Source organism: Elephantulus edwardii, unplaced genomic scaffold (genome assembly GCF_000299155.1).
Source record: "Elephantulus edwardii isolate Elephantulus edwardi_28Jun2011 unplaced genomic scaffold, EleEdw1.0 scaffold00004, whole genome shotgun sequence".
Taxonomy (NCBI): domain Eukaryota; kingdom Metazoa; phylum Chordata; class Mammalia; order Macroscelidea; family Macroscelididae; genus Elephantulus; species Elephantulus edwardii.
In genome coordinates, this window is record NW_006399754.1 from 12,271,410 (window position 1) to 12,289,028 (window position 17,619).

Genomic DNA, 17,619 nt, shown 5'->3' on the forward strand with positions numbered 1-17,619 from the left:
GGGAGGGGGGTGTGGAGAGGGCTGGGGAAGGGGCATGGAGAGGGCTGGGGAGGGGGCGTGGAGAGGGCTGGGGAGGGGGCGTGGAGAGGTGTAGCCTTGAGGATTGGGAGGGGAACAGATTGCAGATGTGGGAGCACAGCTGGCATGGCAACCTGCTGTCTCTCTGTCAGTGCAGTCACTTCCTGACAATGTGCTGCTTGGAGCCAGGAGCCCTCGAGCACACAGGGCCAGCTTGATGAGGACAGTACTTCAGACCTCATGGCAGGAACAGGGATACTGGCGGAGGCAGAGGCCGGCCCTGTCCTGTGCAAGGACTGAAAGGCAGCACAGCTGCTGAGCTGGAGTTATTATAAAGCCAGTTAAGGGACAGGAGAGGTTGGGGGAATGTGATACATCTAACAGCCTCATGGACATGAAGGGTCTGAGGGCTTAAAAACCATTATGCGGAAATGCAAACACAAGGAGAGCTGCTTTCTCTTTTAATGAATCTTATGGACTCTACAGCGAAGAATGTGGCATCAGGATTGGAGGAAGACTCGTCAATAACCAACATTATGAAGAGGGTACATCCTGCTTGCTCAGAGGGATGACAACCTGAAACACATGCTGCAGAAGACTGAACACTGCATTTCAATGTCAAGAAGACAAGAGTTCTCACCTAATACAGGCAACTTCTCACCACGGATACAGGTAACATCATGATAGATAGAGAAAAGGCTGAAACTGTCAACGACGTCTTCTTGGGAGATACCAGAAGTCAGGAAATCTGGAGACGCACTGCCCTGGGAAAGTCTGCAGCCCTTGCCAAATTATTGAAGAGCAATGATGTCAATCTGAGGACTAAGGTGCACCTGATTCATGCCATGGGTTTTTTAATCACTTGCTATGCATCTGAGAGTGGGACAATGAATAAGGATAACAGAAGAATCGTGGTGCTAGAGAAGAGTACTGAATATCCCACAGAGGGCCAGAAGAACCTACAGATATAGTTTGGAGAAGGTGCAGCCAGAGGGCTCCTTGGAGGCAAAGATGATAGAGCTTTGTCTCGCATACATTGGACATGCTGCTAGACGAGGCCATTTCTTGGAGAGGGACATCATGCTTGGAAAGGTGGAGGGATGGCAAAAGAGAGGAAGCCGTTCAACCAGGTGGATTGACATGGTGACTGCTGCAATGGGCTCAAGTGTGTCACAGATGATGGCAAATGATGGGACAGGGTTCAGATCTGTTCACAGGGTCCCTATAAGTCATACTTGATTCAATGGCACCTAAAAGCAGCATAACACGGGTTCACAGATAATACATGCGGTTGAATGTCACGCAATAAACACATATTTACACACACACACACACACACACACACACACAAACCAAAACAAACCAACTCAAATGCACATTATAAAAATCAAAGGGCAAATCTCCTGCCGTTGAGTCAGCCCTGACATACGGTGACCCCCCTGTCCCAGAGCAGAGCTTCTCCAGAGGCTTTTCCTGTCTTTACGGAAGCAGATGGAAGCTTTCCTCTGTGGCCCTGCTGGCTGGGCGAGAACCGCCAGCCTTCACGTTAGCGGCCGACCGCACATCATCTCTTACAGTTTCTACCTCTCTAGAGAACTGTAAGATGTGCGCCGCTTGGGAAATTGCTGATCAAAACCTGCAAGAGCATCATATGCTTTAAAGAGCATCTTCTCCCCTTGGAGAAGGACCTCTTCTCACCCTTCATGGGCTTCCTCTTCTCAACATCCCTGAGAATTCATCTGGGTCTTCTGTCTGCTCCCTCACACTAGGTAACTACTTCATCAAATCACCAAGACCCTGGAGACGGACTGACACAGTGATGGAACGTGAGTGTCAGCTCAGCAGAGACTATGGGGCAAGCAAAGGACCAGGCAGGGTCTGGAGGTGACCCAACGGCACTAAGCAACAAACATCCCTAACTCCGCACAGATCAAGTTCTTCCTGGAGTGGAGTGTGCATGGTGGAGACAGAGTATGATGAGCTCCCTTTGTGTCAAAAACACAAGGTAAGCTTTTTGTTACTACTATGGCATTAAAAAAAATTTATGATGTTGAGAATACATGTAGCAAAACATATACCATTTCTATACATACAATTTATCATTTCCACACATACACTTCAGTGACATTAATTCTATTCTTCAAGCTATGCAGCCATCCTTACTCTCTCTCAACTGTTCCATCCACACTAAGGTTCTTAACTCATTGCTCTCCAAATTCCGAGTATTTCCAGTTGCTGTTCACACTTTGATCTCATAGACATAGTTCCTAACGGAGCATACTGGCCAAGGCAGACATTCTTACTAAAGAAGGTGGTATAACAATCTTATCCAGCAACACAACTCAAAGGAATCAATTCTTCTGGTTTGGAGGGTTAGAGACATGGATTCCTGGGACATTGTACTTAATTGATCTAATATCCTACTTCTTAGCCTCTTTCATAGTGTCTCGAATTCTAAAATCTTGAAAATACAACAATTCAGAGCACAACAATTGATCTCCATTCATAAGGAGTAACAAAGGAAAGATGGATCAGGAATACAAGGTGGAAATGGAATGTGTAATTGTGTCCAGGATCAAAAGCATCTTTTGTGCCAAGACCAAAAGAAATGGATGGTATCGTTCCTGAGAATTTGATTAAAAGATCCTATAGAAGAATCTTTATCAAAAAGGGGAAAATGGTGGCAAGAAGGTGCAACTGCAATCTCAGAGATAAACGGTTCAAATCCACCAGATGCTCTGCTGGAGAAGGAGGAACAATCTCCTCCTGTACCAGTCAGATATGATTTGACGGTACACACAAAAATTAATAAAATAAGTTTCAAAAAATAATAAAATAAATTTAAAAGGGGGAAAATGTAGAACAGAATTTAAACTTCTTATGGACTCCATACTTTCTGGAGCCATGCAAGCTGGTATTTTTTTTAAAAAAAATTTTATTATTTTGTGTGTGTGTACCATCAAATCAGATCTGACTGGTACAGGACGAGAGTGCCCCTCCTTCTCCAGCAGAGCATCTGGTGGATTTGAACTACCTACCTCTGGGATTGCAGTGCAGCTTTTTTGCCACTAGGCCATCAGAGCTTGCCAAGAAGCTGGTATTTTTTAAAATGCACTTTTAACAGGCAAACAATTCATTATGCATTTACATAGAACTCCATGGAAAAATTCCTTATGAATTAATATTTTAAGCTCTATATTTGAGGAAGGTGAATCAGATTATGAATTTTATAGCATTCAAAATTTTCCATGATTTTTATACTGCCATCTTTTTTGTCAGATTAATATTTTATGTGTTTTTTTAAATGAATAAGCACAATGTTAGTTTTAATCATTCTGCTATTGATATGCATTAGATTATATCCATTCTTTTAATTCTACAATGGCTTCCTGTGTTCATACATCACTTCATATATTAAGACAGATCCTTAGGATAAAGTCTTTGCATTGTGATTCAAAGATAAAATGTATCTGTTGTAAGGACATATGAGGGCTTTGTATGTTTCCAAGCACTTTTAAAAAATGGCGAACTATAATGAAGAAAAGTGCAGGAGAAATATTTATGTAAATAATAAGTGAATACAAAGCAAACATCACTGTGAAATCACAATGCAGGTCAAGAAATAGTTATTTCCAAAATCTGCAGAGGCCCTCTACCATTTGGGTTTTTGTTTTTAAAGAAATAAATTGTCGGGAGCTCTGGTGGCCTAGTGACAAGGAGCTGCAACTACAATCCCAGAGGCACACAGTTCGAATCCACCAGATGCTCTGCCAGGGAAGGAGGGACAATCTCCTCCTGTACCAGTCAGATCTGATTTGATGGTACACTCACACAAAAATAATAAAATAAAGTAAAATAAAAGAAATAAATTGTTTCTTTTCCATTAACCTTATTTCCACTTTTTTTTAAAAAGTTTAAGACCACTTGGTGGTCGTTCCGACCCACTCAGTGGCGTGAGCGGTGGGGCTGCAGACCAGTCTTCAGTTGCAGGCTGAGCGCTCCAGTCTTCAGTCAGGAACTGCAGAATCGGCACAGAGGGCAGCTGGACGCCTTCGGACCAGTCTGTAACTTCAGGCTGAGCAGCAGTGAACTCAGGAGCAGGGGCCGTCCATTCTCCCTGAAACCCCTCCTTGGTCACAGCCTTTTCAGCAGCAGCCTGCTCTTCCTTTTCAATCTCTTCCGGATCGGGCATGACCTCCCAAGATGCTCAGGGGAGACCGTGCCATGCATGCACAGGATTTCCTGGGCCAGCATCCACCGCACCAGACCCTTCTGTCAGAGGCTGGTGCTTGGCCCTGGATAAGGCTCCCAAAAGGCTGCCGGGATCTGGTTAGTGGTGGTTCCAGGAGTGAAGCATCCAGCAATAGGACTGGCCCCCGTAGCAGCAGCAAACTTCAGCACAGCAGGTCGCTGGCTGGTACTTCTAGAGGATCTGACACTGACAACAGCTCAATTTTCAATGGTAACAATGACCCCGAGCAGCCAAGAGAAGCTTCTCCCAGGTCCTCTTCAAGTTTACGATGTAGATGCCATCACTTTCCCTTTTGAAGCTGTACTTCCATTTGGACACCAAGGCTGGTGCTGCCCAAGTACGTTCCTGCAGCAAGGAACCTGGGAACATCCTCCTCTTTCATCTGGAGGATATCAAGGGCTCTGGACATTGCGGAAGTTTCCCCTTTGAAGTTACAGCAGGAACCAAGTCAAGGCCATCTGGACCCTTCTGTGGGTAGTGTGGAAAGCTGCCTCTGGTTTTTTATTGCCATCTTTCCTCCAGTAGTAATTGGCATCTTTATTTTTGTGATAAAGTATCCTAAGTATTTCATCCTGATAAAATGCTCATTTTTTTAAAAAATGTGGGGTTTTTTCCTTTTTTTTTGTTTTCTAATTTTTATTTTACTAACTTTTGTGTGTATACCATCAAATCTGATCTGCCAGCAGAGTTATCTTGTGAATTCGAACCACATACCTCTGGGATTGCAGTGCAGCTTCTTGCCACTAGGCCACCAGAGGGCCCCTAAAAAGCTCATTTAAGAGAATTGTAAATAAAGAAAGAAATGAAAATGAAAAAGAACTGGAGATGCGATCCAAACATACATAGAGAATTTAACTGAAAATCCTTTTATGCTTGCCTTGTCTTAAACCAAGGAGCCCTTGTTTAGTGTTTTAGCTGCTGGGTGGCGGGAAGAGGAGCAATTTCAACTCATCAGTTGCTCCTTAAGAGAAAGCTGAGGGAGTCTCCTCCTCTGATGACTTACAGCCTTAAAAACCTAACGGAAGGTGCCAAGGATGAAGAGCGCAGGGTGCTCTTAAATCAGGGGCCTTGCGGCACAGTGCTAAGAGTTTAGCTGCTTATCAAAAAGCCAGTGGTTCAAACCTTGCAGCCGTTCCGTGAGACAGAGATGAAGTTGTCTCCCTTAAAGACTTACAGCCTTGGAAACTCTACAGGATGGTTCGACTCTGTCCTGCACAGTTGCTGAGAGTCAGAATCAATGAGTTTGGTTTTCATCTTAAACCAATTTCTTTCCTCTTTAAATAAGGGCTCTTTATCAGGAACAACAAAAAATAGCATGAGGCGGACAGGCCGAGAGACAGAGAAAGTGAGAAATAGAATTATTCCACTTACCACAGGGCAAGTCGTTGCTCAATTTCCTTGAGAAAACTCGTATGAAACTTGTGCAAAGGTTCAAAGTTGGGGAAGATGAGATTTCTCAGTGTCTCGGGCATGGAGTCCTCTTTGCTCACTGAGCTCTGAAACCACTGGGGATGAAAAGAGGATACATGAAGAGGCGTAAAGATGAAGGACAAATGTCAGCAGCTCCCCAGAGGTGATGCTGTAACCAGATGTCCTTCCCCTCCCCACATGGGCACAAAGAAGCATGTCCGAGCTCACAGCATTCCAGACTTTTCTTTCAGTAGGCAAGTGGGAGACACACCTTAACTCTGTCTTACTTGCTTTCTGAAATTTGTTACCATTCAACTGTTTTTATGCCAGGACAAAGGTAAAATTTTTTTTTTTGTCAAAATTTTGGGGAGATATACACACAAAAATCACGCATCCATTCAACAACTTTAAACATACAACATGTATAGTTCACTGACAAAGTTTACATATGTTGTATCACCATTATCACATTCTCTGCCCATATGTCTTTAATCGGTATTAATTTATATTTTCTGCTTTTGTGTTTTAGAGTTCTGATTGTCATTTGATTTCTTATAAATAATGTGTGAGAGTATGACGGGCAAGGTGGGCATTATAAAATGAGCTAAACTGTTCAGGGGGCGATTTCCAGGCTGGCAAGGTGAGTGGAACAATGGATTCTGCAAAGGTGTGTTTTCTGGTTTGGGGTTGAGACTAGGGTGTGGCTTTGCTCTCAACAGGGTGTGAGCTGATTGTATCTGGCCTTGTATTTAAAAAGGCTTTTGGGCCCTAGGGCTGGCTTTTGTGAATCTCCTGAATAAAACAGGTTTGGAAGCAGAAGTGGCATCCACTTCCAGAAAAAATCTTGCCTCCAGAAACACTATGAACTTGGAGAAAAGATGAAAGTTTTGTGTTCAAGACTTCTATTCATAGGGTTACTATGGGTTGTCTACGACTCTAGGGCACTTAACAACAACAACAACAACAACAACAACAACAAACTGTTCAGTTTAACAAGGATTTCACAGAGGGTGAGGGGAAGACTATTATATGGGATAGTTTTGGCTCAAGGCTTATAAGGGGTTTCTATGCAACAGTTTGGGAGATTTCAACATATATACATACTAAGGCTGATTTCTAATAAAATTTTGCAATCTGTTTCACAATTTCCCTCCTTTTGACCACGATTCATTTATCTGATCCAGGATAAATCTCTTAAACGGTGAACTACCCAAATCACACTCTCTCTTGTATTCAACTCAATGGATTATCACCTATTTATCCACTTCCTAAACAACAAGCCTCTGGAAATGCTATGAGATTTGATAAATGTCAATAGTTCTAGAAGGGCTTCAGGCTTTTTGCTCATAGGGTCACTAAAAGTCGAGCTCGATGGCAAACAACAACAACAAACACATTTGGGATTCAAATCTATGAGGCAGGGCTCTGTAGGAGAAAAAACATGGGCAGTTTCTTCCCATAAAGATTCACTGTCCTGGAAACCTGAGGGCAGGCTGCTAGGATCAGGATGACTCTGTGAGAGTGAGTTTGATTTTTGCTTTGAAGTGCATGGTGCCTCGTTTCTTTTAGGAACTTCCATCTTGGCTCCACTGTTAAAATGCTGCTACGGCCAGACCAGGGTGACAAAGTAGCCTCTGTCACACAAGGTCACTCCCCTCTCCTTGAGATGAGCTGGGATTCCAGTCTACAAATGTTGATGAAGCACGTGTGGAGGCCCCTACATAAAATACATCTCCTAAATAACAGAACTTCCAAAAATTCCACTTTACCTCTCAATTGACTAGTTCTAGCCCTCCATCCAGAGGTTAGGAAAACATCTACAGTCCCTGAAAGGGCTTCGAAGACTGAGGAGGTCTGAGTAAAAGAGTCACAGGCAGTATTCCGGCAGATTTTGCTGACATGTTTATTCCCAAACAGAAAAGGAGGCTGCTCTTCAACTCTGAGGCAAATGCCAAGCAAAAAGACCTGCATTTGACAACCAGCTAAACATGAAACTGCTCTGGTCCACTGCCTGCAGAGTCAGTGGCACATTTCCATCTTCTCCACTTCAAAAGCTTACTTACTCTGCACTTAAAAATCACAACTAAATGGAAATCCTCAGTCTCTGTAAACTTTGTTTAAAATTAATAATAATAATTTTTTTTTAAAAAAGGATATTTAAAATGAATAGTAGTTGTAAAAAAAAAAGAGGTAACAAAAAAAATGACAAATCTCAAAACTTTTGTGGTGTATGTGAAAAATAAGATTAGATATAATTAGATAAAAATATCTAATTTCTACAGCCCAGGATGAAATCCCTCAACTGGAATGAGCCCAACATTTAATTAGCAACAGCCTCTCTCTCATAAGTCCGCTATTAGCGGAGATAAATTAGCTGAGGAAATGCCATACATACCGAAGTGATGACTTCTAGGTCCTTGAGATACGTCCTCTCAGTGGTGGATACTTCTTTAGCGATGAAGTATGCTTTGTCAGTTGGGAATCTCTGCAAATCCAAAGAGGGAAACAATGTGTCATAAGCAATCTTGCGTCTAAGTCTCTAAACACGCCCTGATTATAAGAATGGTCTGCTTGAAGTAACATTGTTGCTGCTGCTGTTGTGATGTGCCATCAAGTCAACTATGACTCACAGCAACCCTGTGACCGATGGCTCTGAAACTTAGCCCTATCCTGAGCCAACCTCACCATCTCTGACACACCTGCCCCCATTACCACAGACACTGAGTAAACCCATCTCATCCAGGGTCTTCCTCCTCTGTGCTGTTCCTCTACCCTTCCAAGCATGATGTCCTTAAACAAGGACTGGTCTCTCCTGGCAACATGGCCAAAGTACATTAGATGGAGTTTTAAAATCCTTGCCTCCATAGAGCAATCTGGTTTCATCCTCTGCAGGACAGAGCTATTTGTTCTGCTAGTATATATACTTATTAAAATTATATTCAGGTTCTCTCTATCTGTGTCTCTGTGTGTGTGAAAGAGAGAGACAGTGAAGAGAACAGATTTCAATGTTGTTGTTATGTGCCATCAAGTTGCTTGCGACTCATAGCGACCCTATGCACAACAGCCCTAAACTCCGCTCTGTCCTGTGCCAATTGCACCGTCTCTGACACTCCCATCCCAATTATCCCAGTCACTGAATCAATCCACCTCATGGAGGGCCTTCCTCTCCTGCGCTGTCCCTCCACCCTCCCAAGCATGATGTCCCTCTCCAAGGACTGGTCTCTCCTCACAACATGTCCAAAGTATGCCTCCCTTTCCAGGACAAATCTGTTTGTTTTCCTAGCAGTCCCTGGTATTCTCAATACTCTTCTCCAGCACCACAGCTCAAAGGCACCAATTCTCCTTCTATCCTCCTTGGTCATTGTCCAACTCTCTGATGCATAACAAGTGATTGCAAAGACCATAGCCTGTATCAGACGCACCTTAGTCTCCAGAGAGACACCAATGCTCTTCAGTACTTTGGAGAGGTCCCTAACAGCAGACTTTGCCATGGCAATGCGCCTTTTAATTTCCTGGCTGCTGGTGCCAAGACTGCTGACTATGGAGCCAAGCAAACTAAAGCTGTGTACAATCTCAATCTCTTCACCATCCATCCTGATGCTGCCAATTGGCCCAGTGGTGAGAATCTTTGTCTTCTTGACATTGAGCCTTAATCCATATTGTAGGCTGCAGTCCTTGACACTCTGCAGCAGGCGCTTCAGGTCCTCTTCAGTTTAGTGAGACAGAATTCAGCAACGTTTCATCTCCATCACTAAAGGCACTGAGCCAGTCTATCTTAGCTACTACCAAGGGCTGTATTAGGACTTCAATTATGTAAGACTTTGGCTTGTGGAAGGCTAAGGCCTGCAGCGGGAACCCCAGCTTCATAAAGAGCCTGAGCATAAATTCAGATGGCACGAGACCTTTCTGACCTTTCAACTGGCTGTGTGCCAAGTCCCAGCAAAGCTGTCCTTCAGAAGAATGTAGCTGAAGGCAGATTACAACCCCCAGATATGGGGCTGTTCTACCCTCAAGCCTCCATGGAAAATCAGGGAAATAGGCTGTTCTGAATGAGGTATCAAAAACAGTCACACATTAAAAACTGGATTCCCGCTGACTCAGGGATATATGGCCCTAAAAAATACCACTACAAAGCCAGGGAACCAAAGCCCCAGAACCGCTTTCAGAAGCTTCTGAAATCTGCAATGTGTATGTGCCCCTAGCATGGTCCTTGGCCAGCTCTGTAACCCCACCTATAATGATGATGGAGTGTAACCGCAACCAATCATGATCTGGCGATGTTCTTTCTTCAGCATCAGGCTTCCCTCATTCTGAAATGACTGTCCTGTCAACGACTTAACAAAACGGTCTCTACAATCACAGATTTGAACTTGGGGTACCTTTTTATTACCCTAACACAGGACCTACCTAAAACAAAACAAAACAAAACAAAACAAAGCAAAACTAAACTAAACTAAATCACCTCGTTACAATACAGTCAGAATGGACTCAGCTGTAAAACTAACCACCCAGTAGGTTTTCGGAGGCTATAAAACACAGGGGAGCATCAGAAAATCTAGTTAAACGTCAGAGTGATGCAGTCAGTTTTCAAGGGAACAAAAGCAAGAGGAACTAAACCCTTTGTCTTGACTACAATGGGCTGTGGGTGCTGGTATTTGGAAAGTGGAAGTTCCGTTGTTCATAGATATACAACTGAAGGCTGGATCTGATGTGGCACCTGTCGCCCATCAGCTGGTGACCCCGTGACCCCACTGCTCCAAGTTTATTTGTAAAACAGGCAGGCAGCAGCTCTTGAAGCAGGAAGTAAAGGGAAGCCCCTGCTGCCCACCAGCACCCTGGGGTACCTTTCTGCGGCCCTCCTCTTCGTCATCCGTCCTGGGGCACACCTGGTCATTCAGCAGCGGGCTGACCAAGGGAGAGGCCTGCTTGGCGTCGGGGCTCAGGTTGGGCGACAAGGTCACATAGGCCTGTGCAGTCCCGCCCTGCGAGTTGACGGAGAGTTCTGAAAGGTGAGGGCTACCAGTCAGGGAGCCTGTTTGCAGAGGAGAAGTTTTAAAGAAAAAAAAAAAAAGGAAAGAAAAAAAAGAAAGAAAAGTAATTCCTTCTAGGGCCTGGTTTTCCTTTCTCAAATCTTTACCACTTTCGTTATCACATGACACAATTCTTTCTAGTGGATCCCTCCACCCCATCCTGAAGTTGCAGCTGCCGTATTAGTTAAGATACCGTGGTCAGAACAATTCAATGAAGCCTTTGTGCAGGCGCTGATAAGGCACTCTGCCTAGAGCCTGATTATAATTGCTCAAACAAACCGTGTATTGAAGAAAAAAAAAAAGGTATTTCCATCGCCTAACTACTGCCTCTGCTTCTAAGAATTACTCAAGAAAGACACAGTGTACATCACAGGGAGACAGGAGGGGGAATGACGAGAAAATAAAGCTAGACTAGAGGAGTCTAAACAACCAGGGCGCTGAGGACACACTACATACGTCGTGTGAGGTGGGGTCACAGCTACCGGGAGGGGAAGCGACTAACTCCCCAGTCTACAGAGAACAGAAGCTTGTTATACCTGGTGGTGTCACTCCGTGTCTCTCTCACTGTTTGGGACAGAAACACTAGCATCACATTTACATGCAAAAAAAAACACAGGGTCATTCAAATATGCAAAGCTGGAGGTCATTATTACATTACCGCAGTCCCTTTCATGGTCACAGAGTGACACGGGTAGTTCAGTACCCCTCCGAGGAGGACAATCTAATAACGTGAAATGGACCTGTTACCCGTCGTGAGCCCACTGAGGCAGTGGGTGTGCCGACACGACCCTTCTGCCGAGCTGGGACGTGTAATTATGACCCATAACCGAACTCTGTTTTTCCCTAATATTGACATTCCCTCCCCGTGAATTCAGACTTGCTAGAATGAAGATTGGGTAAACATTAAGCAGTCCTGTCTGTCTTCACCTTAGCGAAAGGCAGTATCTTTCCTTGTTTCCAACTGATACACAATTTCAGCCCCAACGCTACCTGCCACCGTGTGAAGGGTGAGTGTCCCCATCTCCCGGGGTACTTGTTCTCTCCCTCTTCCCTTAATATCCATTTTGAAATGACAAGACAGCATAGCCTAGAATGGAGGTGAGGATTGTGAATTTAATCCCAGTATGAACCAATCTTGGAGAAACTCGGCCCCCACTCCCTTTGGCCTCAGGTCCACAGGTAACCTCTGCTAGCTGTGTCATCAGCACAGGTGTAAAAGGCCACCACACCAGGAGAAACAACACAAAGACGTCCTGTCCATTGACCTGGGGTCAGCAAGTGATTCTCGATACTGAGATTAGAACATAGGAGGGAAAGGCAGACTCAAGAAGTTCCCACTTTCAAAAACTGGAGACTATTTCAGTGAAATAAACAGCTTGTGTTAGTCAAAGACCCATCACCCCACGCACCACCAGACCCAGTGAAACTCGGAGAAAAAGGCAAGAAATTGCTTCACAAATGTCAATTTTATTGACACTGGTACACAACTGAATACAATAGTTTCAAGAGAATTGGAACCTGTCAAATAGAAATAGTGAAAACAATTAGAATTGCAATTGTTTCAAAGGACTACACTATTTTTTTTTTTAAATCACAAAAAGGGAAAAATGTTATCACTAGAAATAGGAATTAGAAAAGAGAAATTCTGGCAGTCGGTCTAGAGAGCAAACAGTCCGTGCATTTCTGTTGGTCACCAGACTCTGGCCAGCTCAGGATCTTGCTGTCACCTCCCACACTGTACGGAGGGTCAGGAGAGGCAGTGGCCAGTGACAGCATCCTGGACCTCGGATGGGCTGTGACATGGGACAGAAAAAGTACCATCGAAAGAGTTGGAGCCAAGAATTAAAACCAGTTCGAAGGTTAGCTTGAAGGGGGTGGTGGGGAATGGGGAACAAACCGTTAGGCACAGGACAGCACCCCACAATAGAGAGGGGGGGAAAAAGCAAAGTGCCACGTTACAAGGTGGAGAAGAGCAGAGAGCGTTCTCAAATGCAACTTCCATCACGCGTCAGAGGCTTCAAGCACTGACCTGGCTGGATTCCACCCGGGAAACCTTGGAGAAGTGGTAGCTGGCGAGGCTGAGAGGACAGACTGGCCCGAAGAGAGGTGTCAAGCAGGGCTTGGTGCATTTCAAAGACGACAGTTTCGATTCAGCAGACACCCCATTTGACTCAGAGAGAAAGGATTCAGAGAATGGAACCTTGAAAGTAAACTTCACCATGACCACTTGTGTGTGCAGGTAAACTATCGGAAAGTGCAGGTCAGCCCAAAGTTTGTTAGGGGAAATTCACAGAAACGTCCACAAATGTGTAACCTCTGGCCTGACATGTGCAATACACAGGTGAGAACTGGAGTGGCTTGGCCAACTTTGTGTACATTCAAGAGCCTTTAAAGAAGGGTAGTGGGCAGATTTGAGCAGTAAAAGCATTAAACATGCACTAATCTGGCTTGGAAGTCGACCAGCAATTCCAAATAAAGGAAGAGCTTAAAAGAGGGAAGTTCGAGTTTGCTACTCTGAACTGGGTCTCTGCACAACAGTACCCCTGCCTCTTCTGGCAAGAGAAACTGCTGGAGGATTTACAAATCACAACCAATAGGTAGCAACCTAACAGAAACACATAGCTCATTTACTATTCTGCAATCAATGAGATGTGCTGACAAGGGCAATTAGTAGAATTCAGCAGCTGTGATGAGTAATTAAAATTCCCTTTGACTTAGAGGCAGCACCGGACACACAAACAGAGGATTCCAGGGAGGACCTACCCTCAGGGAAGTGTGCATAGCTGTGCTGCTCAGGTCTACAGAGCGACTAGAATGACACGGAACCACCCTTCACTGAAGTAGTCCATCTCACAGAAAAGCAAGCAAGCATGATTGTGTTGTTAGACAAAACGAGCCTCTTAGTTTACACAGCCTTACAGATCCTGTGGAGGTCATGCAGTTGCCACCTGCTTTGAAGGTAAAGCCCCAAGAAACCAAGAGAGGAAATTGCGCCTGTGGTTCTTTGCTACGCAAGGGACTTATCAATGTCTTGGTATTTCTTCTTTTTATCACAAGTTTTTAAAACAAAAATCCAGCGCCACTGAGTCATGACAATGCTTTATGTTACAGAGTAGAAGCGCTCTATATAAGGTTTACTTGGCTGGAATCTTTACAAGGAACAATCACCAGGCATTTCTTCCGTGGCACTGCTGGGTGAGTCTGAACCCTCCACCTTTTGGTTAGTGGATGAGTGCAAACCACGTGTGCCACTCAGCAACCTTATGAACACAAAGTCATTTCTTTCATCAAGGAGCCCTAGACAAATAATTCTGGAGGACCCTCTGAACAAAAGCACCTGAACGTTAAGGCAGAAGGCAGAAAAACAAAGAGTTTAAAGAGACTGGAAATGGATTAGTTATAACCTGACTGTCTATAATGCTTGCTTGGTTTGGTTGGGTTTTTTTTTTGTTTTTTTTTTTTAAACCCTTAATATTTTTCCAGTTTCAGAAATGGATCTGATTTCTTGAAAACAAACAAAAACAAAACCCCACAAAGCAAAAACAAAAACCAAGATAAACCATTTTGGTTTGGGTTAATGACTTCCCAATCATTTAAAGATCTCCACCACCGTGCCCTTACTGTACCACAGGAGTTAGGGCCTATGTCGCCCTTAGGAAAATGCCTTTCTGAATACTGCTCTCAAGGGCAACATTCCGGGTAATTGCTTTTAAAAATCCTTCTAAAACGTACACATTCTCTCATGGCACAATTATGAAACTTCAAATGAGGACAGCTATATTTATGGATTTCAATTTATCAACCGGCTCAGAAACTGAGCTTAGCATCTCTATCTTTTTTCATTTAAAATCCATTCATGATTCCTGATTCCTGACTCTCCAGAGAAGCTGACTTGGCAACATCAAGCAGACAGCAGCATCTTTTGACCAGCTCCTCGTTAGAGACGCTGAGATGGGTTCTGATGGTGGCTGAGAGCAACCAGCCACGCCTCCTTCTTGGCTTCCCACTTTGGAAGTGCACACACAGTGCATGCTAACCCTCGTCTAGCTCCGGGGACTTTTAGTAGCTTAAAGACAAACTGGCAAAACTCCGGCATACAAGAATTTTCTGATCTCATTTTCGAGTCTTAAGAATGTTATTTTTAGTATTTTGTTGCATCATTACTGCTTTCAGCTGGTCAGTGAATTGGCCATTTCCATTGTAAACTCAGATAAAAGAGCTATTTTCCTGTAACAGGTGGGAATTAAAAACCTGACAATAAATTTTAAAAATAGTCACTTGGAGTAAGATTGTTAAAAGTTTATAAATAGTTGAGATTGTTGAGAATATCAATGAAAATGATAATGAAGACTGCTTTCCAATTTTCATTTTCAAAATAGAAAAGTTATCACTTAAAAAAACCCAAACCCTAATCTATGCTTTTATACCGTAGCCTCCCAAAGAAAAGATCTGTGTTGCAAACTTCTAGAAGCTTCTCATGTTTGTTATTAGTTGTCCTGTTATGTGGCTTTTCACTCCTGGATGTTTTCTCTCTATGGCCTAAATTATGCACAAAAGGCACCCACTGGAAACATTAGAGAAGGAAGTTTTCCTCATTCTTTTTAAAAGGACCTTTTAAAATTCATATTCTCTGTAAATGAGAATCCAATGATTGCTAGATTAGCTATGATTAAAAGCCAATTATAAAAAAGGACCAGAATTATGATGTCTTCTGAATTACTGAGATTCACTGTATTCTTATCTAAGTAGGGTCTTTTGATCCCTGAACAGGACAAATGCCTGCAGTATATTAATTGAAAAGGTTTTGTAAGAAAAATCAAGTTATAGGATTACCAACGTTAGTGGTGGTCCTCTTCTGGTTAACTTAAGTTGCTGAGGGTAATGGACATGTGCTTCTTAGACCAAGTTCCTTTAAGAAAAGTTTTACCAGCAGCTAAATATCAACTGAGCAGTTCACCATAAAGAAATTCAGAAAAGCAACCGCAATGCAGCTTGCAGGGGAAAAAATGAAGAGAAATGCGGCTCATGGAGAAATGACAAGGAATGTGCCAGCCTGTTCTTACTCATGGGGAAAGAGACAAGGTGGGTTTCCTTTGCCTGCACATGGTGGTGGCAGAGGTGGTGGTGAAGGTGGGAGTATTTACACTGGGGAATATGGTGCTTCGTACCAATGAGAAATACCATCTTGTACTCAGGACAAAGCTTCAGCCAGCAGTGGGACAGAACAGTTAAACCATTGACAGTTTTTACAGCAAGATACCTGTTAGGACAAGTAAAAGCCTCTTCAGTTTAGATTAACAAGAGATACTAATATCGTGCACACACTGTTACATGAGCTTGGCTTTCCATGCTTAAAGAACCACCACGCTCACTGTTCTTGAAGAAGCCAGCAATGTTCCCAGTGGTGGAACCCATGCTTTACTGAGATCCTGCACTCCAGGGAAGTGGAGCGAAGGGGGAACCAGACAGCATCTGTGAGTGCTCATGCGGGAGGGCACATCAAAAAGGAAACCAGCTTCTAGGCCCTGAGAAGACTACTGGGGCCAGCAAGGTGGGGTCCTTCCTGAATCCCCATGGATTCTCCCTCCCCAAACAAAGCCTGTTCACAACTCCATCTTCTGATGGAGAGGGTCTAGGGAGAACGTTCTAGTTCCTGCTGAAAGAGGCATTCACATTCAAAATATGAAGCAAGGTCCTTCACCGGCTCAGCTCCCCTACTCGAGCTACTGTCACAGATGCTTTCTGTTTCCAGGAAACCTCTCCCCTGACTACAGTGATCCTACCAGCTTCCAAAGACCCTGCACTCAGCTCCTCATCTGAAAAGGTCAACAGGGTACCAGCCAACTCCCAGGAGCCCATCCAAGTGGGAGGGGAGCTGTGCGCCCGCGCTTCCACAGCTCACCTCTTCCTGGAGATGGCCAGGGTTTTCTTCCAAGGGAACTTGGGGTGGACTCGGATCCCTCCGTGGGCAGCCAGCTGCATTGAGTTGGAACCCTTCACAGAGGGACACCTTTCTGCTCACTTCCTATCTCTCCCACCCTTTGTGAAACAGGACCCAACCGGACCACTCTGGATCCTTTCACCTCCAAACTTCTATTGTGTGAACAGGATCACTGTATTCTAGAGGAAGTAGGAATTCCAAGTACAAATTGGTATTCAGCAGTGTTTAAAAAAAAAAAGACATCAGACAGCACTCCAACAATGCAGGGAATAGAAGATATACCATGCTTTGAGGATAAAGACAGAACACGGGGGTGGGGGTGAAGCCTTATCTCCCAGGTAGGTACATGCTGACAAACAGCGCATACAATGGAACAACAGAAAAATGTTTTCTCAGATTTATTAAACAAATGACAAAAATGAGAATGAAGTCCCCAGCTTTGTGATTTGAAAGTTAATTTGCTGTATTAGACATTTTTTTTCATAAAGCAGCATTGATTATAGGATTGAATATACACGCAGAGAAAACAGGTGGGCACTGGATTAATAACTCCGGTCAAGTGCGTGAGATGGGGTTAGTCAGGTTGTCACATGAACTTTACCAGACAGAAAGGAGGCGAAAGTCAGGGATTTGGCCCATCAGCCATGTTAAGAGCTTATGGCGAAGGCAGCAGGTGGGACTTCTAAACTGTGGAAGACCTAGCTTTTAAAACTGTTCTGGAAATCACTACACGCAGTGAGAAAAAGGATTCATTTAGAAAGGAGCTTGGAGGCTCAGGAAAAAGAGTTGTCGGCCCAGCCTCATAAGGCAAAAAACTCACCCAGGAATCATGATGGGTCATCACCACACCACCGCTGGGTCCAAAACAACTCTCCCACCTACCTCCTTTTTTTAGAGCCAGTTATGAATCCAGATTTATAGAGAAGAAACAGAAGGAAAAGGAAATAACCATTTAAAAAAAAAAAAAG

General features: G+C 43.9%; 1 protein-coding gene across 1 annotated transcript in view; it reads right to left on the bottom strand.

Moving 5' to 3' along the window:
* FARP1 (FERM, RhoGEF (ARHGEF) and pleckstrin domain protein 1 (chondrocyte-derived)) overlaps positions 1 to 17,619 on the bottom strand; it is a 343,383-nt gene that overhangs the window by 59,165 nt on the left and 266,599 nt on the right. The window contains exons 13-15 of the mRNA XM_006879564.1: positions 10,525 to 10,712; positions 8,076 to 8,165; positions 5,642 to 5,775 (exon numbers count right to left, since the gene is read on the bottom strand). Coding sequence (XP_006879626.1) covers positions 5,642 to 5,775; positions 8,076 to 8,165; positions 10,525 to 10,712 — 412 coding nt within the window. The remainder of the gene's footprint in view (positions 1 to 5,641; positions 5,776 to 8,075; positions 8,166 to 10,524; positions 10,713 to 17,619) is intronic.